General features: G+C 44.5%; 1 protein-coding gene across 1 annotated transcript; it reads right to left on the bottom strand.

Moving 5' to 3' along the window:
- Positions 1-1578: 1578 nt before the first annotated feature.
- Positions 1579-25482, bottom strand: SEMA4F (ssemaphorin 4F). Its single transcript, XM_036263398.1, has 14 exons — positions 25233-25482; positions 22890-23041; positions 22220-22279; positions 21890-21988; positions 17281-17374; positions 8723-8842; positions 8470-8621; positions 7704-7882; positions 7346-7493; positions 6997-7219; positions 6752-6861; positions 6489-6649; positions 2986-3044; positions 1579-2738 (listed from the first exon to the last, which is right to left on the bottom strand). The coding sequence occupies exons 1-14, from the start codon at positions 25375-25377 to the stop codon at positions 2128-2130; spliced, it is 2313 nt and encodes a 770-aa protein (XP_036119291.1). The 5' UTR covers positions 25378-25482; the 3' UTR covers positions 1579-2127.
- Positions 25483-26477: the final 995 nt, after the last annotated feature.

Below are 26477 nucleotides of genomic sequence, written 5' to 3'. Positions count from 1 at the left end.
AAGAACCGAATCCCAAATCCACTATGATCTGATCCCTTCCCTCCTCAGGGAGACCCCAGGCCCCTCTGACATCTTCCCATCTCCTTTCCTCCCCGCAAAGGGAACTAACCCATAACTTGAGAGATAGAATGAAGTGAGGACAAACCCAAGAACACCTTCCTTCATTCCCACAGAGAAGGACTAATAAGGTCACTAAGGTCAGACACATCTGAGGATTATAAAAAATATATAATCCCACAAGCCTTAGATTCTGGCAGCTAAGATCTGGCCAGAGATGACCCAAGACAGGATGTCTGTGAGGCAATGACCATCCTTCCACCAAATGGGGCTTAAAGTGATTGCATATGTCATGGTTATCATTTGGTTAAGCTATATGATTATGATATAATAGTCCAATTTTTACACAACAACCACTTTTACTGGTATAGATAGTGCTTTATTGTTTACATGTTTTCTCATTTAATCCTTGTAGCAACCTTGAGGTAGGTATTATTATCCCCAGTTTACAGACGAGTAAACCAATTTTCCTAGGTTAGATTACTTGCTGATCATATGCTTGTTAGGGCATAGCCATTGAGAAGTCCAAACCCAAGGGGACTCTTTTGGGTAATTCACAGACTGCTTCCAAGGAAAGTAGAGCTGAAAACTTCAACTGGGAAGGACTGTATCATTCACTGAAGCTCAAGGGGTGAGGGTCCCCTCACCAGGGATGAAGGAGGCACATTCACAGGCCAAGACCAGAAGTGAGCAGGAGTAGCCTAAAGCATCTGCGAGTTGTGAAGCAGGAAGAAGTCTTTAAGTTTGGTGAGGGTTGATAGTGTCTTCAGATATGCCCAGTTTCCAGGGACTGGAGAAATGAGCCAGCATCCAGCAGCTGCAAGTCCAGGGGCTGGCCACAGGGCAGGTGGGGCTGGGAAACGGTGTGGTGACTTTGGGGCAGTGGTCCTTTAACTTTGTTAAGGCCTTGAGAATCTGATGAAAGCCATAAAACCTCCCCCCCAAGAAAAACACAGACACACATGTACAGACGACATTTTGCATACGATTTCAGGGAGTCCCTGGACCCCCACTGGAGAACTAACTGCTTTAGGGCAAGAGTGTCAACCTGAGTAAAGTCACTGATACAAACCTATATTTATACTGCTTGTATTTCCTATGATTGTTCCCCTTTGACTGTCCCTAATATTTAGAGTGCTGTGAAATTTATTTTTAATGGGAGCCAAGGAAAGGGGGCCCAGCCTACAGTGCAGCCAGAGGAAGAGCGGCCGTGCATGGCAGTGGTGACAGCCAGGAGGCAAGAACAAATGAGAAGATGGGGTCACATGTACTGCTGCCTTTCCCACCCAGAAGGCCACTTTGGGAATTTTCTCAACTCACAAGAAGGGTTGTGAGAAACGATGGTGGTGGGAGGGGCCGGGCAGTTGTTTATTTTCTTTTAGAAAGGAAAGCCATTCCTTCGCTGACTACAGCGTCTGAAGTTCTGCAGGCAATGCCCCCATCCCAGCCTTCCCTTCCTTACCCTTGATGGATACACCTGAGCACTGGCTCAGTCATTCATGCACATGTAGCCAGGTCACCTATGAACACTCATATATACACATGTTCTTTCATGGGAGAAGGAAAACTGGGATGGAGGGAAATTTCAAGGCAGAGTTTCCATGTTGTAGCATGGGGTTCATGCACTCCCCACAGACAATTAGACTAACTGGGAGAATCAGCAAAACCACCCCAAGGACTCAGTGCACATTAGCCCCAACCTTCTCCACAGTTCCTCCTTCTGGCAAGGGTCCAACTAGAAGGCAAAGTCATAGTTATGTCCTATGCCCCCCCCCAAATTCACAGGCCCAAATAGCAGGTCCAAACTGCAGGGGTCACAGGGGTTCAGAGAACAAGTGTGGAGAAAGTCCTGATTCACCGCAGAGACAAGTTATGATCTCTCATGGGAATCAGGAATAAGGACTCAGACAAAGGCCTGGCCCAGAACCCATCCAGCCCAGAGAGGGCAGACACTCAAAGGCCAAAGAGAATGCAGAAGCCATGACAGTCTTCCAGGCCCTGTGACCCCAACATCTCAATGGTCGATCCATTCCAAAGGTCACTCATGCTCTAGTGGTCATTTGCCTAGCCCTAGATGGATGTTTCATCACATGTGGCCAGAGGGGCCCCAGTTAACCGAATGTGGGCTGGGCTCGGGCAAGGATCAAGCAGGAAGGGTGGAGGGAAGCCACCAAAGCCACTGCCCCTCTTGCCGAGAGCCAGGGGCAGCCGCTCATCTTCAGGAGAAGGAGAGGGAGGGTCCTGGCTGTAGCTTGTGGTCCCAGATGGTGGTGCCCCCAGGTCTAAGCCCACCTTGTCTCTAGCCAGAAGTTCCCTCTGTCGCCGCCGCTGCTGACGTCGACCAATCAGGAGAAGAGTTAGGGATGCTGCAAGAACCCCCAGGAAGAAGCCAGCCAGTCCAGCCCCCACTGTGTGGGCCCGGCTTGAGGGGGCCTGCTGGCTGCCCCATACCAAACTGTAAGCAGCTACCACGCGGGCTGCCCCACCCTCCTGACATTCGCAAGCATAAGCGCCCATGGCCCCTGGGGTTACCACCACCTCTAGACCATCCCGCCGAGAGGTAAGAGCAGTCACTCCACTGGGTTGGTGCCACACACAGGAAGCCCAGGCTGAGCTTGGGGAACATGGCAAGATCACATGTGCAGCTGTTGCCACAGGAACTTCAAACACTACTGGGTGTTCTGCAGAGAAACAGCAAAGGCACAAAAGGTCATGAGGCTATAGCCTGGGGGTGTGATGGAGAGAAAGGGGGGGAGGATATCAGATTTGAGAAGGGGCCATAGGAGCAAAGCTAAAAGGGGATTCCCATAAAGGGTAAGGCCCTGGGTCACTGGCTGCCACATCTTTCAGGGTCCAAGTTTTAAAGTGGGTCCACAATGGACAATTTTCTAGCCCCTTTCCACCCACATTTCCCTAAACCAGACAGACCTCCGGGCTCTTTAGGACATAAAGAGGAGACATCCGCTGACTCTATGTCTTGGACCAGCCTACAAAGAAGAGAATATTTGGTAAATCCAGTGTCAACTTTCCCTTCTACCCTCCTCAGTATCATTGAACATTCACTCACTTGTTACATCTCCCATTATCTCATAAATCACTCCTGGAATTATCAGTCAACATGCTGATCAGGAAAATATCCCCTAATACCTCTTATACTCCTCATGATGTTTGCCGTGTGAAATTCTAGCAGACCATACAAAATTAAATCTGCGCTAGGAAAGATGGTTAGTGGTGTGATTTAAAAGAAACATGGAAACCTTCCAATAAATGTAGCTGACTATCCACACCACAAGATTTCTCTGGGAAAAAATATTAAAACTACAGGGTGGTCCTGTTGTTTGTTTGTTTGTTTTTTTCTGTTAAGAGAAAGGGAAAACTTCTCTATAAAAGTTAATCAAAATTCTGTGAGCATCAGTGAGATGACTGTTTCATAAAGCTGCTCATCTCTGTGTAAGAACTCTTTCTTCAACAACTGTTGGTACCTACTGGCCTCTAACAGATCTGTTTCAAATAACACAATCCTGGTACTTTCAGGATTTCAGTGGACTGTGTCTGACAAATGGACAGCGAGAGACTGCTCACTCTGAACTTCCTGGCAACACTCCCAGAAGAAGGGAGGCCAGTGAGACCCCTAGTGGACTGTCAGTGAAGACCAGGTGGAACACACCAAAGCTTCAACCAAAGGTAGACTTGGTTTGAATGTGAACTCCTTCAACATGAATCTAGGCCCCTGACATGAGCTATGAGACCGGTATGAATACATTAAAGTGTCCTGGGTAAAACCAAGTTTGCTTAGTCTAGCTGACAGTGGGGAACACAGAAAGGCCATATGTGCAGCTGTGGCCACAGGAACTTCATGATCTATGTTTTCTCCTTTGTATGAATTGAGGAATGGAGGGTAGAGGGTACAGAAGTACCAACTTGGTAATTTCTTGTATTACACTGGCATATACACATACCCCCACCCCCCACCACCACATGTATATGTTGAGGAGACCCCAAGCCTCAAGTACACAGGATATCCAAGACCAATGAAATTCTTATTTTAATGAATATTAAAACAATAAAGGAAAGAATAAGCATTTGCTTTTGCCTGAGATGTTTCAAAGTTCTCCCAAGAGAAACTTAAATACCAGATTCTTAACCAAAAAATGATTCCCAAAGACAAATACTTTTATTTCTAAAATATTTGTAAGTTTGGAGTTCAGTAACATGTACAGATTAACTGGGCTTTGAAATAGGAAATCACAAAATCAGTCTGAAAAAATACTTTCCAAGCAATTAAGTAAAAATTACTCATTTTTCCCTGGCCGGTTTGGCTCAGCGGTTAGAGCGTCGGCCTGCGGTCCAGAGAGACTGGGGTTCAGTTCCCGCTAAGGGCATGTACCTTGGTTGCAGTTTGTCCCCGGCCCTGGTTGGGTCGTGCGGGTGGCAACCACTCGATGTGTCCCTTTCACGTCGATGTCTCTCTCTCTCTCTCTCTCTCCCTCCCACTCTATCTGAACAAAATATCAAAAAATGTCCTTGAGGATAAAAAAAAATTACTCATTTGAAGAGAATCTCAACTAAAGATTAAAAGACTTAAGAAACTTATCAACCAATTATAACTGATGAACATTATTTGGATCCTGACTTAAGCAAACTATTTTCAAACATATGCAATTGGGAAAAACCAGAACACTGACTGGATATTTGATGATATTAAGAAATTGAGTTTTTGGTATGATACTGATAATATGGTTACATTTTCTTAAACCCCTTCTGTGTTAGAGATACACAAAAAAAGATTTATGGATGAAATAATATACTGTCTGAGATTTGCTTTAAAATAATCAGGTGCTCTGGCCAGTGTGGCTCAGTTGGTTGAGTGTCATCCCATGCACCAAGAGGTCACTGGTTTGATTTCCACTCAGGGCACGTGCCCGGGTTGTGGGCTCAATCCCCAATAAGGGGTATACAGGAGGCAACCAACCAATGATTTTTTCATTGATATTTCTCTCTCTCCCCCTCCCTCTCCCTTCTTCTCACTCTACAAATCAATAAAAGCATGTTTAAAAACAATAAAAATAATAATCGGGAGTATGTGAAGGTAGTGATGAAGCAAGATTGGCCAGGAGCTGATGGTCGTTGAAGCTGACGAACAGATATATGGAAATTCATTACACTATTCTATTTTTTGAATATTTGAATTTTCCTATAATAAAATGTTCTTAAGAGAGTCTTTATCTGATAGAGATAAATACTGAAATACTTTAGATAAATATGATATAGTGAAATGCTTCAATGTGGCATATGATTTTAAGCTAGCTCTGAGTGGAAAATGGATGGTGGGGTCCCCAAATGGAGACCAGTTTAGAGGTTGAGTATTCCAGTTAAGAAGTGATGATGGTTAGGACCACAGTAATAGCAGTAGAGAAGGAGAGAAGTGTCTGTGGACTGAGGATGTGGTAGATGGAACTAGAGTCAGTACAAATTGCAATACAGCATGGGCAATTTCTGGCTTGAGCAACTGAATGAATGGAAGTTCCTTTTCTGAGATGAGGAAAACCAGAGGACCACAGGAAAGAATGAGGAAACAACAGTGCATAATAAGACTTTAAATATGAGTGGTTTGTGAAGCATCCAAGAGGAATATCAGCAAGGCAGTTAGATAGGGAATTCTGTAACTCAACTATAGATACATCGGTAGTTATCAACAGTACTCAGACGGTGTTGAAAATAATGGAAATAAAACCACCTAGAGAGTATGTAGAAATGTAAACAGAAGGACTAAACCCTGAGAAATATCAACATTCAGAAGTTGGATGGGAAAGGAATGAGTAAGGAAGACAGGCTGGTGAGACAGGGAGGAACACCAGGAGAATGCAGAGTCATAGACAGCAAGAGGAAAGAGTGCTTCAAGGAAGGAAGGAGGAAGTGGTCAATGTGAAAACACTTCTGAGAGGTCTTATAAAATGGAAACTGAGAAGTGTATGGCAGCATGGAAGTCAGTCACATGGTCCAGGCAAGTCCAGCACAGGGGCAAGGACATTGATGAGACAAACAGATAAGTTAGTAGGGACTGACAAACACACAAAGGACACTAAAAGAACACACACACACACACACACACACAGGGTAGCATTAACAGACGAGAAACAGCCCCAGTCAGTGTGGCTCAGTGGTTGAGCATCAACCCATGCACCACGAGGTTGCCAGTTCAATTCCTGGTCAAGGCACATGCCCAGGTTGTGGGCCAAATCCCCATTGTGGCAGCCAATCAATGTTCTCTCTCATTGATGTTTCTCTCTCCCTCTCCTTTTCTCCCTCTCCCTTCCTACCTCTCTCTAATTGATAAAGAAAAGAAAAAAAATTTTTTAAGAGACAGACAGATATATGGATAGATCAGAGCCCTGTGACAGCTAGCAAGAGGCCAGGGCAGTCACACTCACCCTCCATGCTCCCCAGCATGGGCCACACATGCATCTAGCCGGAAGCTCCAGGCACAGGCAGGGTCTTGGGCCAGGATGCACTCTGAGCAGCTCTGGAGACGCCCACAGTTGATTGTGTTCACTTGCGTCACCTCAGTTTGGGAGCCAACCAGGAGCCAGCGCTACAGAAAGTGAGGAAGAGTAATAGCTGCATCTCCCAGACTTCAGGGTCACAAGCTGGCTCAGATGTCTCCCCACCAGATCCCCCCAAATCTACAACTTACTTGATATAATTTCATATTCTCAATTGGCTGTGGCCCTGGGAACAAGGCCAGATCCTCAAGGACACTGAGCTTCGCTCCAATCCGCACAGCTCGGTGGAGGTGTCCATCCTCTAGGAAGCAGGCAAGGGGCAAGACATAATGACATATTGTACCTGTGAATGGGACTCTAACACCTGTAAGGGACATTCTCTTTGACAAGAGCATGTGTACACAGGATGGGCAATGTACTTGGCTACTAAACATACCTGTCCCCAGGTAGAGCACATCATACTCTTTCCCTGAGAGGCTGGCCACCCTGTGGGCCACGACTCTGAGATAGACTGTATCAGTAGTGACCAGTAGGGGGTGGCCATCAGCTGGTAACACTGGCCCGTCCATGAGGGGGTGGTCCCGGACGAAGGTGAGCACACGGTCAGGCAGGGAGAGTGATGAACCAAACTGCTGGAGTTTCATGTTATTGGTGATGCACTAGAGAAAACACAGGATGGATGACAAAGTTTCACGGGGCCAGGAAGTATCCGTGATGCTTAGTTGGGCTCTTGCTCTAATGAGGCAATTCTGGCATGGAGTGAAGGGCTACCTCAGACCCCTTACCTCTCCAGGTCTGGGCTGAGGTACGTCATTGTCCAGGACAGGCAATCCCCTGTTGCAGTCATGTTTCAGCTCTCTGAAGGGACCATTCAGCACTGTCTGAATGTCTTGTGGTTGGAAGGCACAGACAGCAGAGATGGCAGCACCCTCCCTAGAAGAGTCACAGGTTGGAGCCAGATATCTGAAGAGCACTAGGGGACAACAATTCACCCCGTCAAATGAGATGACGCATAAGAAATGCATGGGAGTTGTGCAGCCTGCTCCAGGAGAAGCCACGCCCTCCAGAAGAGACAACACTGACAGGATGCCAACCCCATGTGTCTCCCACCCTGTAACTCTCCTCCACACCAGGACCCCTCACCACTGGGAGGAAAAGATGCCATAAAAGATGGGGGTCCCCACTCCAGTCTCAAGTCGAAGAATGGCCATGTCCTGCAGGACACTGGAGGCCCGGCCATGCTCAGGCCCTGGACACAGCAGGTCAGCCTTCAGAAAGGTCGTCCACCTCTGCTGGAGGGTCTTCCGGCCCCCAAGGTCCCCCTGGGGTGGCAAGAACATTGGGCATTTCTCTTTAGAAGACCAACAGTGTAGAAGGAATGTGGAGACCAATACAAGATTCCCCCAGACATGGACAGATGGGGAGATAGACGCATAGAAATGCAGTGATGGAGATAGAGTAACCGTGGGGGATAATGACACACAGGTGGACAAGGTCACAATGACAGTGACTAAGTACTACATGCTTTACATAACTTACCTCATTTAGTCCTCCAAACAACTCTTACAGCTAAGCATCATTAATATCCTCATCTGTAAGGATGCTAAAGAACCTGCCCCAAGTTGCAGAGGCAGTAAGTAGTCAAACAGGGCCTGGAGCCCAGGTCTGTCTGTCAACAGTTTCTGCCTTTAATCTCTACACTAGTCCACCTCCTAGGGACAGGTAATTGTGGGGTTAAAGGAGCTAGAACCCTTTGCCCACACTCTTCAGGCTCCCAGAAAAGAAGTCAACACAGAGGAAGAAAGGAGACAGAGGAGAGGTGCAAAGACAGAGACCCAGAGAAGAAAAGACAGGAACTCAAAGGCGGGGAAGAACAGGAGACAACAGACAGCTGGGATCAGAGTCTCACCGCACACACACGGGCCACCCGAGGAACCTGAATGCGCTCATATGAATCAAATGCTCTGGACATCTCCGTAAAGAAGAAGTAGATTTCATCGTCTCCGTCTTCATCTCCCCACTCGGCTGGCCTCAAGGCCACGGCTGCGACAAAGGCTGGAGCTGGGGAGACCCGTGGCCTCAGATCCCACAGACACAGCCTAGGACCACACGGCCCCCACTCACCCTCTGTGTCCCCAAAGCACCCCTCTCCCTCTCCCCACCATTAAGCCAGGATGGCAAGGTCTCTGTTCGGATCCAATCCTCAGCACGACCCACCGCCCGGGAGATAATCGGCTCTGTCCCCAGGTAGTTTTTCACAGTGGCAGCATAGAGGACCCCGCCTGCAGGGAGACAGGGAGGAGAAGAGCGTAAGAGACCCACTGAGGGAAGCAAAAGGGGCCACAGGCAGAGCAGGGACTCAAGCAGGGGTAGGAACTCTCAGGGGTTGAGTGCCCATTAAGTGCCAGGTACTGCTAAGCACAGGACAAGCATCCGGTCACTTAAAATCATCCTAGATATAAAGTGCTCCAGGGCAAGGAGGGTAGCCACTGTCCAGGGAAAAGTGCCAGAGTATTAATGTGCATGAAGGGACAATAAAAGCTGCCCTTGTGGAAATCAGGCTGTTTGGTTGGTTTGCTTGTTGTTTTGTTGTTTCAGGGATTCCTCTACCCTGTAATGTGCTAATTATGTCGCCTTTCTCCAGGCAGGGGGTTTGCTTTGCAGCATGTTCCAATCTTACTTAAGCTCTCCCACTATGATAAACACCTGAAAGAACTCGTGTTCTTTCTGAACATCAGTGAGTGTACACTGCTCTGGAATGTCACAACTTTAGGGTATACTAGCATCATGTAGGGACTGACCCAAACGCAGATTCCTAGGAGGGGCGGGGGTGCATCCCTGTGGGCTGACGTGAGAGCACTGAGTGCCAAGGGCTTGGACATGAGCAGGAGAAAATGGTTTGAAGGAGTAGAAGGTCACAATTCACCCAGAGTTTTGTGTATCACAGGGGTTCTAGAGAGAACAGAGTGGCACTTCTTCATCACTTACTACATACGAGGCACTGTGCCAGGTGTTAAGCACATCGCTGCCCTCAAAAACCCTCATCAGAGTCCGGAAGACAAGTGTTTAATCATAGACCAGGAGGTATGGACACACAGATGTGTGCAGGAGCACAGAGGATGACCCAGCCATATCTGACTGAGGGAGCAGCATCTCAGAGGTGACATCTGAGCTGGGTCTGAAGTATGAGCACTTGCCAGGTAGAAGGACTCTGGGGGAGGAGAGATGATAAACATGTGGGAAGAGGGGAGCCTTGTTTAGGGATGTGGGCACTCCCCAAGGCTGAAGCACTGGTCAGATACAGAAGCTGCCAAGCAAGCCAGCAGAGGTGCAGCTGGAGGGGCAGAGATGGGCACCAATTGTGATGAGTCTGCTCTGCCAGGACCAGGAACGTGGACTTGATCCTACCAGCAAGAGCAAAACTGTGGAAGTTTTCTTGAAAACAAGGTAACATAATCAGTTTTGATTTTCAAGAAGATAATGCTAATTAAGAGGCCATTCACACAGTGCAGGCGAGAATGGAGGGCCAGAACTAAGGCGGGAGCAGAGGGAAGGAACTGGGCTTGGGAGATATTTCTAAGGTAGAGTCCATTAACAAGAGTTGAAAAGCAATTGAGTATGAGATGTGAAAGAATAGAATAAAATATATCTCTAAGGTTTTCCGCTTAGAAAACAGATGATAGCAGATGGTGATAATATGAACCAAGTCAGAAAATGACAGAAGAACGCCCATAAAGAAGGTGGTTAGAGAAGAAGTGGGCTTAGCTGTTGGACATGCTAAGGTTGAAGAACCCTCAAGACATCTGGTCAGAGACACTGGGAAGCAATCAAACAGAAGGGGTTGGGCAGCAGGGCTTAAGTCGTGACATGAACGGAATAGGCAGAGAGAAAGGGAAGGCGAGAAGAGAGCCCTAGGACATCACAATTTAAGGGGAGAAGCTACTCAAGGCAACTCAGAAGACCAAGTCAGAGAGGATGGAGAAGAAAGCAAGGTTGTTGTGCCAGAAGCTGGTGCATGGAAATCCCAGCAGGAGCCACAGGGCTCACGCCCACTGAGGGAAACTGTAGAGAGTAGGGCCACAATAAGAAAAACAGTCATGCTTGAGCAAAGCTGCATGCCTCGGGTACTGGGAAGACAACCACTGTTTTAAAAACATGTTATGCAGAAGTTAGAGTGTCATCCTGAGCACCAAAGAGTCATGGGTTCAATTTCCGGTCAAGGGCACAAACCTCAGTAGCAAGTTCAATCTCTGGCCTAGGTCCAGGTCGTGCAAGAGGCAACCAATTGATGTGTCTCTTTCACATGAATGTTTCTCTGCATGTGTGTCTGTCTGTCTCTCTCTCTCTCCTTCCCTCTCATTCTATCTAAAAAAATCAAAGAAAAATATCCCCAGGCCGATTTTGCTCAGCAGTTAGAACATCGGCCCACGGACCAAAGAGTTGGACCAAAGACCAAAGTTGCAGGTTCAATTCCAGTCAAGAGCACATACACTGGTTGTGGTTCAGGTTCATGAGGAAGGCAAATAATCAGTGTCTCTCTCACATCAATGTTTCTTTCTCTTTCTCTTTCTCTTTCTCTCTCTCTCTCTCTCTCTTTCTCTCTCCTTCCCTCTCTCCCTCCCTCCCTCCTTCTCTCCCACACTATCTGAAAATCAATGGAGAAAATATCCTCAGGTGAGGATTTTGAAAACAAAAACATGTTATGCAGAGCAAAACAGGGTCAGGAGCCCTCAGAGGGAATAGTGAAGGGTTAGAAACCTCCTTGTGGGGTGGGGAGTGGATGGGAGACTATATTACCACTTGTGATGGTGTTTGTGATAAAAATCCAAGTGTGTTAGAGCCAGGAAGGCTTGGGTTTGAACCCTGAAAACTTACTGGTAGTATGATCTTGGGCAAGTTAACCTTCATAAGCCTCAGGTTCCTCAGAGCAGCACTGAGGCTTAAATGAGATAAACACAGAGCCCCAGGTAGGGCCTGGCCCATGGCTGGTATTCAATACATGATGGTCACAGCTCCTTATGAATTCTCAAAGGGCCATGTGCCTGAATTGTTGCCAGAGATGGGTGCACTATAAAACGGTATCCATTTCCTTGCTGTGGTTTCAGGAGGAAGAAAACCAGGTTTGGGGCACAGGTCCTGGTAGCAAATGGAGCAGCAAATGAGCCAGTCCTCTGAATTTCCAAGGGGGGAGGAAAAAATAAAGAAGCCAAAGTTGGAAAAAATTTTCCCTAAGAGTATTGTACACAAGACACTCATGGCTACCCTGAGAATGGGGGGAAATGTGGTGGAGATAGTCATAAATATATTGGGAGCATGATTTGGTATGTGTGTGAGTAAGGAGACAATCATAAGTATTCTGCAAACAGTAAAGAACCTCCATTAACCATGCAAGGACCTAGTGGTAGATGCAGGTAAAGGGTTTTAATACTTTCTAAGGGATCATTGAGGGCATTCAGTAACTCTGGAGCCTAGAAGTGCTGAGGAGCACACTCAGGATGGGATAGCATCGGGTCACTGACACTAAGGGACTGCATAGGGATCAGACACTTTGGGAGGAAGTAGTAGGGTTCCAAGTATCCCAGGAGTACCAAGGGACTTGCAACAGTCTTACACACACACACACACACACACACACACACACACACACACACACACAGAAGGAACAGCAGCCATCAATTAATGAAGGCAAGAATCTACAGGACACAGGATCACTACATGACCTAGATTCTCCAGGACAGTCTCATTTCCCAGTATTCTGTTGCACTGTCCATATAATAAAATATCCCTGCACATGCAATTTTGGGTGAATTATAATCAGTAGACATTAAAATATACATTTGCTACTGGCAAAAGGTGATGCACAAAAGAGAAAGAAGCCTACAGTGTTGAGTTCAGTAAACAAGCTGGTTAGAACAAAACACTAGGTACAATTCAACACAGTTTTTAAAGATATGTACACATGTCTGCAAACAGAAAAGATTGTTGAAGGAACTATATCTCTACAGTGTTAATGATGTTTGTTTTTAACTAATGAAATTACAAGTGATTCTCATTTTCTCCTATATACTTTTTGTATTCACTGGTTTTTGTAGGTAGTACCTTAATTTTATAACCAAAAAAAAATAAGATATTTTCATTTTGGCAATACAAAAAAAAGTAACCCCCCAAAATTGAAAGATGCAAAAGATGAAGAATCACAATTATTTGTGGAAGTCAATCTCTACCTGCCCAGATGTAAAGCCTGTGAGTGAGCACAGGCTCCTGATATGTTAGAACCCAACACTGAAAGGCTAGGGAACTGTCATGGAAATGAATATTTCACTACTCTGTGATTTCAAATTTTCACTTTCTTATCAAAATGCTCACCTTTAAAGATTTACAATAGAATTATCATTCATTTGCTTTTAAAAGATGATTTTAAACATACCCTGGCCTTCCTTCTTCCACTCCCTTATCTTCTTTTCAGGGCTAATAGCTGCTAGGCTAATAGTCTCCATTTCCTTACTTAAGGATTGGGCCAGCTAGATACATTTCTTTAAAAACAACATGGCCTTCTATTAGGACATAATTAGATAGATAAAGATACAGTATCTACCTTTTCCTCTGTTGGCTGTATAACTATCTTGTTTCAGTGTATGAATACTCATCTTGGGGCAGACACACCTGGATGTAAGAAGTAGGCTTGAACCCAAAATGCTGGCAGCACCCAGTGCATCTGGAATGTCTGCAGTGCTCCCAGCAGATGCAGTAACCGCAAAATGCAATCAGACCAAAAGGAGACGATGAAAACCCAGGACAGGTTCCCAAAGAGAAAAAGCAAAGGAGCCCTCTCCCTGCTCTTCTTGATAAAAGACCTATTTTTAAAAATAGGATGTGATAAAGACTGTACTTTCAGGGTCATTTCTATAGATTGTTACTAAAAATAGGATGTTATAGGAAGGACCAGAGATGACTAACTGCTATCTCTAGTTCAGGTACCTGGGTTGGGTATGCACTCAGAGGAGGGGACACTGGTGGAGGAGCAGGTTTGGGGAAGTTGAGTGAAAATAATGAGCTCAGTTTGGGACATGCTGATTTTGAGATTCCTGTGGGACCTCCAAGTGGAGATGTCTGGAAGGCAGTTGGATGGGTGGTCTGTAGCTCCAGATAATGCCTGGGAGGCATCAGAATGCAGTGAAAATGGAATCCATAGGACTGGCTGAGATCACAACCACATAGAACAAAAAGAGAAGAGCATCTTGGGTGGAAGTCTAAGGAACCCCAACACTTAAAGATGAGCAGAAGACAAAGATCCTACAAAGGAGATGGAAGGAACCACTGATGTTTCTAGGCTAACATGAATATTGTCAAAGTCTTTGACAATATTCCTGAATCTGAACAGTACAAATAGAGACAGTGAGATCATTTTGTTAATTTTATCTAAGTGCAGTACAGATAAATGTCATATTTGAAGACGAGATTTCGGAGGTTTTTCCCAAAAGAAATACAGGTATCAAAAAAACAAATGAAAAGTTGTTCAGTATCACGAATAAAGATGCAAATAAAAAATACATCAAATTGGACTTTGGAGAAGGTCACTGTTTGTATGTTTTATTACGTATATTACTTGGGACTGACAAGGATGCAATGAAACAGGCCCTCTCACCACTGTTGGGGGAACTAAATGGAGAGAAACTTAGACAAATCAACCAAGTACCATGAAAATCTTTACACCCTTTGGCCGAGCAGGTCTACTCTTTGGATTGATCATATGCAATTAATGACATTTATTTAAAGAATTTATGTAAAAAGAATTCTTCTACAGTATTCATAAAAGCAATATTTAAAAAATCTGAATGTATAATTTTATGAGAATAACTAAATTGTGCCATATTTATATGATGAAATAGTATATAATCACTATAAAATCATGTTTTGAATAATTTATATGACATGAAAATAGTATACAATACTAAGTGGAATACGCATAATAAATCCAATTTATTATAAATACACACACACACACACACACACACAAACACAGAAGAAAATAATAATAGTATTTACCTGGTAATGATTGAGCTGCAAATAAACCTTTCACTTTCTTCTTTAACATTTCTACATTTTCTCAATTTTCTACAATGCACATTGTAATTTTTATAATTTAAAATATATTATTTTATATCCTATCAATAAATATTATATTCTAATATTTTCATTACTAAACCTCTTTTAATTTCAAAATATATCTGTTATCTTTAAGGACATTTTAATATCTCCTAACTAGGACTTTTTGTTCCAGTTCTTACCTAATGCTGGCACTATTTTCTATACCGCTATTTTCAAAACAGAGCAGGGCATAATGGATCAACACTGAAAGCTCCAAATGAAAAGGTAAGTTATTAATTATCTGACTAAAAGTTATTTAATTTGTATAGCTTTTACAGCTTTTCCTAGGAAGTCATGTATAAGAAAAAAATTTCATTGTTAGATCTTATATTCCAATTTTTGTTTTTCATAAAATATTATCCAAAAGTATAGGTGAAGATTTTATAACAAAGTTCACAGCGAAAATCAGTGAAGAAAGAATAAAACAGTGTGATGAATGATGCTGAGTCAACTGATTAGCTAGTTGGGAAAAATTAATTTACATCTTATGTCATTCATCAAAATAAGTTCTGAATAAATCAAAGTGTTAAATGTTTGGGGGAAATTTTTAAGAAAAAAAAAAACGTTTAGCTGCTCCCTAGCTGAAGAAGAACTTAGCTTAAAAAATATAATTAAAAAAGAAAAGATGAATATTGAAATGCTAATATCCTACTTGATAATTGGCCCAAGAACATAAGCAAAGGACTTATCAGAGGAGAAATAAAAATAGCACTAAAACTTGAAAGAGGTTCAACTTCACTAACACTCAAAGAAATACAAATTAAAACAAGTTACTATTTTTAGCCTCAAAGACCTTTTTTTTTTTAAATAAGAATAGTTTTTTGATTTTTAGAGAGAGAGAAAGGGAGAGGGAGACAGAGAAACATGGATGTGATTGTAGCATCCATCGCACACCCCCCACAGGGGATTGAGCCTGCAGCCTGGGCATGTGCCCTTGACTGGGAATCCAGTCGGCAACCTGCTGGTGTACAGGACAACACCCAACCAACTGAGCCACACTGGCCAGGGCTCAAAGATCTGTAAAAATGACAACAATACAGGTTGGTGACATTTATGTGAGAAAAAAAAAAACCTCTCATTTACTGCTGATTTAGGGTGTAAATTGGTACACTGTTTCTAAAAATCCTATTAGCAAAAGATAATGAGCCATAAAATGTTCACGCCCTTTGAATAGTAATCTATTTCCAGAAATCTTAAGGAGACAATCTAAAGTAAGGATAAAAAATTATACACAAAAATGTTCATTACAGTGTTAATGGATAATAGCAAAAACTTGGAAGTAAACTAAATAAAATTAATTTATATAAATGATTTGGAATTGTTTAATTAAATTACTGTATGTTCACAGGATGAGTAGTAGCATGATGTCATTAAAAATTCTATTTACAACTAATTTTTAAATTATACAGAAATGTCTATGATATAAAGTTACATGACAAAATCCAAACGCATACCCATGTAGCATGACATTTACATGTTTTATAATATAAACACAGTCATAAAATTTCTACTAACCTCTTGTTTTACACTATCATGAAAAAATGGCTGGATTCTTACTGAATTTGGAGGGGGCATGTGGAGTCCTCTAACCTAAAATACAGGCTGTGTGGCAAACAAACAATTCATTTTGTGGCTACCAAAGAATTAAGCAGTCACTCTCCAGAAAAGGTTTAGACATAAGCTGTGAAAGAACTATTCAACACTTGAGCAACTGTACATGGCTTGTTCAAAGGAAGTAACAGCAGCCCTGGCCCATTTGGCTCAGCGGTTGGAGCATCGGCCTGCGGACCAGAGAGTCCCAGGTTTGGTTCCCGCTAGGGGCATGTACCAAAAAAATAAATAAAAGGAAGTAACAGCAGGAACTTATTGAATACTCATTACTGACTCTGAGCAACAAAAGGCTGGCCAGCAAGATATGTGCATGAGTGTCTATGTGTATACACGTACATTACAAAGGCTAGCAGGAAATATCCTAAAATATTAATAGTGGTTTTCTGAGTAGGGATAGTCTAGACCTGTGCTAACATAGTAGCCACTACACACATGTGACTATTTACATTCAAAATGAAATTAAATACAATTTAAAATTCTTTCCTTCAGTCACTCTGGTTATATCTCAAGGGTTCAATAGCAACATGTAGCTAGTGGCTACCTCATTGGACATCGAAGATACAGAACATTTCCATCACCATACAAAGTTCTTTTGAACAGTGCTGTTCTGGAAGAATTCATATGTTCTTGTACTTTTTCCAAGTGTATTACAATATGCATTGTAGCAGATTCCTCTTATAAACAGAAGAGAAAAAAAGGAGAAAAGAAAATGAGGTTCACAGAAGAAACACTCACACCAGAGGTGCAGAGAACACATTCTCTAGGGAGAACCCAGGGAAATAGTACTCTGGAGAAAGGCGGGACACAGGCACGCTGGGAAGAATAGGAAAGGCTAGAAAGAGACATGGGAATAATAGACATTCCTAGGAAAGGAAAGAAAGGACACAGAAATTCCAACAGCAAGGGTGGGAAAGGAAGCAATTATAGCAAGAAGTCACAAGTTCTTGTCTCTCCCACTCACCAGCCATTACAGCTGCTGACCGCTGAGCTGGCTCAAAAGGACATTTCCCCCGGCCACTCTCAATTCTTTCAACCTGCTGGAAACTGGACACGGCCTACAGACCAGAAGGGGGCAATTGGTTTAGGGGTCATGGGGAGGTTCATAATGAAAATTACAAAGATGGTCAGATGAAAGAAAAGCCCAGTTCCCATATGCTACCATCCCCATAGTCCCAGTCTATCACTTCTGATTCCCCCGCCCATTCCTGCATTTCCCATCTCTGCCATCCCTCTTTCATCAGTTTATTCCTCTTCCTTTAATTCCCCTAGTACCCAACGACACATGCTCTGATGAAGGGACACATAAGATGGCCCTAGACGACACAGAGAGGCTGACAGGCAGATCTTTCCTCTGAAATGCTACTGAATTGTAGGGTTTACAACTGGCTGGAGAATGTGCTACAGAACAAGGAGGACCAGGGAAGACAGCAGGCCTCCTGAGGTCTGAAGCTCTTAGGAAGGGTAAAGAAAAGTAGAGACGGATATAGGACCATCTGAAGCCCAGAGGTCTAAACAGAAGGGCCATCCTCTTCCTACTCCCAAGAATGAAAGACAGGACCAGAGTTAAGGATACACAGAAGGAAGAAGAGAATCCAAAAAGTCAATGAAGGCCCTTAGGTCGGAATTTGAGGATTTGCTAAATGCCCTCCTCATCCAGGGACTCTAGAAGGAGTGACCTGGGAGGGGGTAAAAGGTATGAGCCAGCCAGAGGTTACTTTAGGACTTACAGGGAATGTTAGCTGTGACTGGCTAGAAAGCGAAGCTGTGGCATCCAAGTGCCAGGCATATCTCTGACTCACAAACTAGTGTGGACATATAGTGTTGCTGGAGCCTAATAACTTAGATGGTGGTTGGAGTAGCAATGTAGACATATGTCCTCTGAGCATAAGTACACTACTGGCCCATTCTGACTGCCTGTCTATTTGCGGTAATTGGCAAACAAGGTTTTATTTTATGGAGAAAGTCTTGAAAGGGGCCTATTAAAATCCAATGAGATCTGAGGTACCCCAAAAGGAAACACTAGGTCAAAGAGTTTTCTGGAATGGAGGACTGAACAGCGGGCAGTGGGAGCATCCTAGCCCGAGGAGAAAGATGAGTGTTCAGTGAGAGATTACCATGGTGTTTGGGCACCTTGGAACAGGGTTAAAACCTGCTGCTGTGGCCCCTCTCACCTCAACTATGAAGTAACCCCCTTTCTGCCACACTGCCTAGCCTGGTCCCCAATGTATTCTACATATCCACCCTCAAATAATATTCCTAGACTATCAGTCACTGCCTTGATAAATTTTTGAGCAAGATGACAAAATGGCTCACCATTGCCTGGAGTAGAAACTCTTGAGCCCAAATTACTTATTCTCTACTACTTCTTAAAATGAATTATTTCTTCTAACCAAATCTAGATCACCTGTTATTCCTAGAAAACAAACTATGTTTTCCCATCTCTATTCCTGAAACTACTCCCTTACAAGGACTGAAAAGATGAGCCTTTTTCTCTCATTCTCTTTAATCTTTAGTTACCTTTTGCTATTTTTGACTTACTTCCCTCCTTGAAATACTCTATTTCTTGACTTTCTTCGAACTGCACCTTTCTATATAATTGTTGTTTCTCTATCTCCTTTGGTTGTTTCTCTTCTTTCTACCCTGGCTATGAATCCTAAAAATCTATTGTTAGTCCTTTTCACATATACTTTAAAGATCTCATTTATTCTTATACTGCCAGCCAGATCTACGCAAATCATTCCCCAAACTCTCCAAGTCTGAAGTCTTCCAACTCTAGTCCACGTTTGCCTTGACTGCTGAACTTCCTCACAGAGATGGCCTATCAGCCCCTTAAATCTCACCATGTCAAAACTAGTATTCTTGTAGGTTCCCCAAATAGAATCATGTTATCTAGGTTTGTAGCCTTTGAGCAAGTGAGCCTCCTATTACCTAAACAGGTTATGATTCCCATAAGAACAAAGTGATACTTAATACGGTCTGAAGGGGCAAGACCACTCTACTACACTCTCTCTCTGAATGCTGAGATTCTTCATTGTGCCTATCAGCACATCGGTTGTAGTGAAGGCAAGTCCCTCAAGCTGAACGCCAGAGCTAGGTAGGAAGGCTCTCACTGAGCTGTGCAGTTTGAATCCATCCTTCCGTCTTGGCCAAGGACCTTTCCCAGGTAGTTACATGAAACAGATCAAATGTCACAAGAAGTTGGAGCCAGATAAGGCCTTCTGTGCTGCAGGTTGGACTAGAGAGTCAGGGTAGTGGAGCAGAGCCAGACAAACCTGGGTTTGAATTTGGTTCTGCCTCTGCTAGATATATAACATTAGACATGGCACCTAAATTTTCTGAACTTTGGTTGCATTGCCTATAAAATGGAAAGAAATAATACCTAAACATTATGATGGGGTGATGAGAATTTAACTCAGTCATGGATATAAAGCACCCAGCACCGAGCCTGGGACAGAGTATAGATAACTTAATTGAATATGAAGTCTTGTTTTCATTGTAAGTTGAAAATTTTTCTCTTTTAACTGCTGGAGTTCCCTCAACAAAACAAATTAAAACATTCTCCTCCTATATCAGCTGTCACTGAAGGGCAGCATTACACACTGTTGGAACTGATAGGTCCAGTGCTCGAATTTCCTTTTGTAAGAAACTTCATTTTTCTGAGCAAGCAACTCTGAGCAATTTGTTGTGTCTGGAGCAGCTAGCTAGTCAAAGCTCTCAGAAAACAGTTATAAATAGTCTCAAAGTCATCAGTCTGAGACATGAGAGTTTCAGCACTAAGGATAAGGCAAGAACTTGCTCCAGGAATGGACATTGCCATATAGCAGGGTAACACAGGCAGGGAAAGGCAGAGGAGAGAACTCAGAAGGCTAGAGGGCAATCTAGATATGTGGCTTGAAGGGTTAACACAGCTGATCTTTCTGTGCCCTATATTCTCCTACAAACAAACCTTGATCAAAGGATAGTCCTTCATTTCATGAGCCTGCTAGAAAGTAGAATTCATTAAAAAAAAAGAGCTGAAAGTCACGGGAGTGCAGAACACAGACACCTGGCTTTGCTCTTGGTGCTGATGTTCCTTGAGAGGGGACAGGGATCCAAGTCATGCCAATCCTGACAGTTATGTCCAGAACATTTTCTTCCTAGATACATAACAACCATTAGAGTCCCACCTCAGAGAGCTGAGGAAGAATAGAAGACCCTGGGAGATTAACTTGGAGTAAGTCTACTGTCTATAAGCCATGGTTGATATTCAAACCATGGGCTCCCCGAGTCCGTACAGACTAAAAAAGGATAAATATGGTGATGACAGTTCTGCTACTTTGAGCTTTGTGAGGACTATAGGGAAACTAGATACTCAGTATTTCCTGATAGAATATAGAGATTCTCAATACCATCCTGACAATAGGAAACCTTCCCAGGATGAGGGATCTATCCACAACCAGCAGGGAGTCTATCATCCACATTATGAAAAGGGCACAGCATAAGCCCAACTAAGTCCCAGGGCAGTCCAGAAGAACTGGCTGTATATCAAATATATACAATTATGGCATTCTAAGCCAGAGATCTGAGGATAGTCTTTAACAGAGAGAGGTTTGGAGGGACACACTGACTAGGTCCAAGTGTCAAGGATCACTGAAGAATGTAGAAGGGTCAAGTCAAGATCGACAGGTAAGATCAGGGTCAGGAAAAGGAGGCATTGCACTCCCTCCTATTGCTCTATGGAGCAGGAAAGGAAGCCACTGGATGTGAAGGACCTGTGAGGTCTTCAATTCAACCCAGGGCCTTGTCACAGATGTGTACTACCTGAGGACCAGTGACTGACTACTGGATAACTGATGGAAAAGATGAAAAGATGAGGGTTCAAAAACATTAAGACCCTTCCTGAGATGTCACCAGTCCTGGGAACTTTTGTCACTGTGACTAGCCTAGATGTGATTAGGGGTACAGAAGTCCCAAGCCTGCCTGGGTGTGAGAATAGAAATGCCAGGGCTTCAGCAGCAATGAACAGGACCTAGAAGAAAACATGGTTGACAGAGTGGTCACCTTAAAGGCAAGATCTAGAGTATGGCCAGCAGGTGCTACATTATTGGGCAGTAACCTCAGAAGCTCATGAGAGCAGAAGGTCACAGCCCACATAGAACGAGGCTGGCAGTGGAGGTGGAAGAAAGTGGTGAGAGTCATATGCCATGGGAGGAAGAAATCGGCATGGACTGTGCTGATTAAGAAATGGACCCAGGCTGCCTGGACAAAGCATACAAAGGACAAGGGAAACATGAATTACTAGCTCTGAAGTCTCTCCTGGATTTCTCCTCTCCCCAACCCAGCTAGCATCCCTAACTTCCTTTACCATCCCATTATGTCTCTCTTGAGACTTGGTATAACTTACCTTCTACAGACAACCTCCCTCCCCACCCCTTCACACCCTCCTCCAGTGGCAGACAAAGGCTCCACCCTGTGAGAACATCTCTCACCCCCAATGCTTATCATGCACAAGGGTTGCCTTAAGCATGCCCCCCCCCCCATTATGGTCACTCACAGAAGACCCTTCCCATCCTCCCACCCCTGTCACTCACAATAACCCCGCACTTCGGATCAAAAGCGAAGGTGCCACAAGTGAGGAGGTGAGAGGCATTGGCAATGGCGAGAATCTGGACAAAATTGTGACATTCGTCCTGGGGGTCAGAGATGGTTAGAGACAATCAGAAGCAGCAGGTACAAGGAAAGCTAGGGTAGTGTCAGGCCAGTTAGATGCAGCTCTGGGATCAGAAATGATGGGAAATGATACGGTGTTAGGTTCCCTGCGTGGACCCATGGGATGGCAGCACTGCGGGGGACTGATTCAAGAGTCAGGGTTGGGCCAAGGTCTCATTGACACTCAGAACAGGGCCCAGATTTACACCTACCTCCTTCTTGCCTTTCTTCCTACAGTTCTGTCTGTGGGCCTCAGGCACCATCCAGTCAATCTGAGAAAGGAGAAATGACTGTTTTCCCCAGATTCTCCCCCAACTCCTCCCAAGTCAGGGTAGGTAACACAGTTCCACAACCTCCATCAATTTGGGAACTTCAGAGACACCCCCCACCCCAGAGCACTGTTTTTAAAACTGGAGGGCTCCACCTATTAATGAGTAACAAAATCAATTGTGAAATCATGACCAATACTATTTTTAACAAAATATATCAGAAAGCATCACATATAGGAGAGTAGATATTGGTTAGAAAAGTTTTCTTTCAGTACCCACTTCATGTACTGGGTCAAAATGTACCATATATTTCTTACTAAGGGGTGGTCAAAAAGTTTGAAAGCTATTGTGAGTAATGTGATTCTAATGATTCTTTGCCTGTCACCTAAAACCTGGTCACTGTGGCCTTCTCCCACCATCATGAACCTCCCTCACAGCCTCCCCAGTCTCCATACCCCCCCCAATCACCCCCAGCAGAAATAATGTAATTGATGGCCTCCCCTTGTTCATTTTCACCAACACTTCCCCTGCTACCACAACAACCCCCCTCACATCTCATACAACCATAGATTTAATCACATGCTCTGGGGTCCTCCGCACTCTCATCTCTCACCCTGCGGGGTCTCTCCCCTGAGAAAGGCAGAGATAAAGCGAAGATGGTGTCCCGGGCGCCAACATAAAGTGTATGGAAAGCAGGATCCACAAGGAGAACAGAGTAATTGTATGTCTGAGGGACGGTGAACCGGGTGAGATACGAGTCAGCCTCTGGCAGAAAGAGAGGGTGAGAGGGAAGAGTGGTATTAGCCATTGTTTCATAAGGGTTAGGTCCACAATGGCAAAGCCAAAGGGGCCAATTTTTGTTTTCTTCCAAGTACCATTTATTTAGCGGCCATCAGGGTGGGGAGAAAGAGCGTGACAGGCCATCTAACTTTCCCAGAGATAAATAACCAATGAGGCCAAAATATTTAGCACACAATCGAATCAAGTATGCTTTTTCTATAAAAGTAGAACACTTTATTAAAAGAACAGCATAAATATTAAGTCTGTATTTTCTATTCATGGCAACATGACACACAATTTGAAAACATCTATAGAAAGTACAAGTACTTTCCTCTGTAAATTTCCCTGTTTTTAAAATCACTAGTTAATAACGTTTTACCTAGAAGGGAAATGCTTCACTCTTTTCACTAACACATTAGACTCTCTCCTTTCTCTCCCACAGCCCTTGACCTCCCGCAATCCCCATTCCATCCAAGGAAGTGAGTGTAGTAGGCAAGAGTATATGCTTTGGAAATGGATCAGCCTGAGGTTAAATCTGGCTCTTTCACTTACCAGCTATATGCTCTTGAGTAAGTTACTTGCCCTCTCTGCACATCACTGTCCTCCTCTGTAAATACCACCATCCAGGGTTGTTGAGAGAATTAAATGAGATAACCTATGTGGAAGCACCTGACACAAACTACACGTTTCACAAAAGGTTCTTTTCTTCTTTCCTTAAGTATGAGCTCTGTTTTTGGCCAAATCTAAATCTCGCATCAGCATTCAAAAGTCTTATCTATTTAAAGATTATAACAAATAAGTTAGCATACCTCCTTAGCTCAACGTCTGGCTCTGGGGATCCCATCCCTGCACCAATACAACTCTGTTCTGCCTGCTTCATCTGCTCAGCTACCCTCAAGACTAACAGAATGGCCAGCAGCCATTCATTCCTAGACTTGCTGATGTATGGAGCCCCACCCATCTTCCCACACCCATATCCATGACTGTGCTGTATCTCTCGTGCTTAGGAAAAGCCCTGGTTCCCCCAACCTCCTTTTGTATCCCAGCTCTGCTTCACCTTGCTCTCTACACCTCTCTGGATTCCTGGACATCAACCCAGCCTAGAAACCTGAACTCTATCTACATAGTGGTTATTGCTCCAGCACAAACTGAAAGCCCAGGCTCAGACCACAACTTTGTTCTCTGGATTCAAAACACCCCTATATGTCACTAGTCTGAAGTTTAGACCCTAAATTAATATCACCCAGTGGTGAATTTTTGCCAACAGGCTGCACTCTCAGCTTCACTGATTCTGTCTGCCCAAAATGCTAACACTTAATGCCCACCTCAACAGAGAGCCTTTAAATTGTGAATCACTCCAATTACCACTTTTAACATTCTGGCATCCTCTGGCTTCTTGCACATCTTCTGAAGGCATATCTCCCTCCTTTTTTTCTCTCTCTGAAGACTTTCAAAATCATTTAAACAAAATTTTAAGTCAACTCACTGAATGGTTTCCCAACATTCAATATAGGGAATGGGTAGAGGAAGTAGGCAACGTTAGGAAGTTAGGGTTATGATGGATCGGATAATGAGAGAAGGGGAATTTGTGTCAGAGATGTGAGAGGACTGGGAAGTGGCTTAGGGAAGATTAGAGCTGTGAGCAGGGCAAAGGCGGGTGGGGGTATAGAACTGATAATATGAGAAATGAATGTGAGACGTGGGAATATGAAAATGCTGAGCTGGTAATCAGAAGAATGGGTGGTTGGAGTGGAACGAACGGTCTCTGGGTTTGGAAACAGGATGGGCGTCAAACTGGCGTGACCGACACAGGTGCCTGTCTGTTAAGACGGTAACAAGGGAGAGTGAACTTCGAAATGAATGACCTCGGGCAACTCCCATCCCCTCTCCGGGCCTCAGTGTCGGTTCTGAATAAGGGGCCGGGGGAGCCACCTGGGCGTGTCAGGGGAGCCGAGACGCGAGGCCCCGGCCGGGGATGCCGCGGAGCAGCACCGCGTGGGCGTCCCGCCTGGATTCGGGAAGGGGTGGGTAGCGGTGGGTAGCGCGGGAATAGTGCGCCACGCGGAGGGGCCCAGGGTGCGGCTGCCCGGGTCAGGAGGGCAAGTGGGTGTAGGCACCTGCGGGCGGGGCCTGGGCGCGGCGCAAAGGGCATGGGGCGAGGGTGCCCGCGCCTTACCGGAGATGGGAAGCGAGGTCCTGGGCACTGAACGGGGAACACGACCGGACACGGGGCCGCTCAGCACCACCAACAGCAGCAGCGGGAAGTGCGAACCGGGAGGCGGCCCGGGCCCCGGGCGGGGCCGCGCAGCTGAGGCCGGCATCTTTGGCTCCGCCTGGCCGCCGGGTGGGGCGCACCCTACCGCTTCTGCTCAGGGCCGCGGAGCCCGGGGCCTCGGTCCTACTCGTTTCTTCTCGGCCAGACTCGGCCTGTAGTTGGCAGACAAAACGCAATTCGGCTCCGCCCCATTAGGAGGGGACCAATGGCAGGGCTGATTTTCTCCTCCAGCCAATCGGGGTTGAGTGGAGCGCAGGACTCAGGAGATAAGGTGCCCAACCCAGGTGGAGGCGGAGTTAGACCCAGGTGTACGTGGGAGATCTTCTTCCAAATTGGGCTGGAGGTGTCAAGACCCCAAGTAAACTTTTCACAAAGTCATATTTCCTATTATCTTTAATTCGGGAGCTAAACCCTGATATTTTCTATTGTATTGCATGTTATGCTATTTCATTTTTTTAAATGCTGGTTACAGCTCACTAAATTGCTTCTACTACCTATTAATGGGTTGAGATTCCCACTTTGAAGAATAAATCACTGCCCTAAGCAATCTCATTTATACCAGTTTAATTACTATCTCTTTCTAAATCTACATCTGCAGGCAATATTTCTCTCTTCAGGTTCTGACACATACATTCAACTGCCTATTGAACATCACTCTGTGTCCCACAGGCAATTTGATTTCAACATATCCAAAACTGAACTGTCATCTTCACCCCCGCACCAGCCTGGGTAACTGGGTACATGGTAGAACCAATGTGGTTTTTTTTAATCTCTGTGTATAGCACCACTATCTTTCCAGCTGCCCAAACAGTAAACTTCACTTTTGTTTATTCAGTAAATATTCATTAAATGCCTACTGTGCTCAAGGTTCTGTCATTCTGAAATCATTCTCATCAATCCAATCAATCACCAACACCTATTAATGTCTCCACCACATCTCTTCATCCCCCTATCAATACCCTAATTCAAGCTACCATCATCTCTTGCCTGGATTACTTCCTACTCCAGTCTTTTCTCCATCCCCAGCCACCACCACCCCAACTTCAGTCCCTAATCTATTCTTCTTAGGGCAGATAAAATGTTCTGTCCAGTACATTAATCAGATCACATTGTTCTTCTGCTTAAAACACTTCAGTCCAGCTTCCC

Source organism: Molossus molossus, unplaced genomic scaffold (genome assembly GCF_014108415.1).
Source record: "Molossus molossus isolate mMolMol1 unplaced genomic scaffold, mMolMol1.p scaffold_m16_p_15, whole genome shotgun sequence".
Lineage (NCBI taxonomy): Eukaryota > Metazoa > Chordata > Mammalia > Chiroptera > Molossidae > Molossus > Molossus molossus.
This window is presented reverse-complemented; position numbering and strand designations above follow the sequence as displayed.

Excerpts from the sequence above, each read along its gene's own strand:
- SEMA4F (XM_036263398.1), bottom strand. The coding sequence starts at position 25,377 with ATGCCGGCCTCAGCTGCGCGGCCCCGCCCGGGGCCCGGGCCGCCTCCC. Across the intron at positions 7,220-7,345 it reads CTCAGCCCAGACCTGGAGAG|TGCATCACCAATAACATGAA; the intron begins GTAAGGGGTCTG and ends TGTTTTCTCTAG. Across the intron at positions 6,862-6,996 it reads TGTGCTCTACCTGGGGACAG|AGGATGGACACCTCCACCGA; the intron begins GTATGTTTAGTA and ends CCTGCTTCCTAG.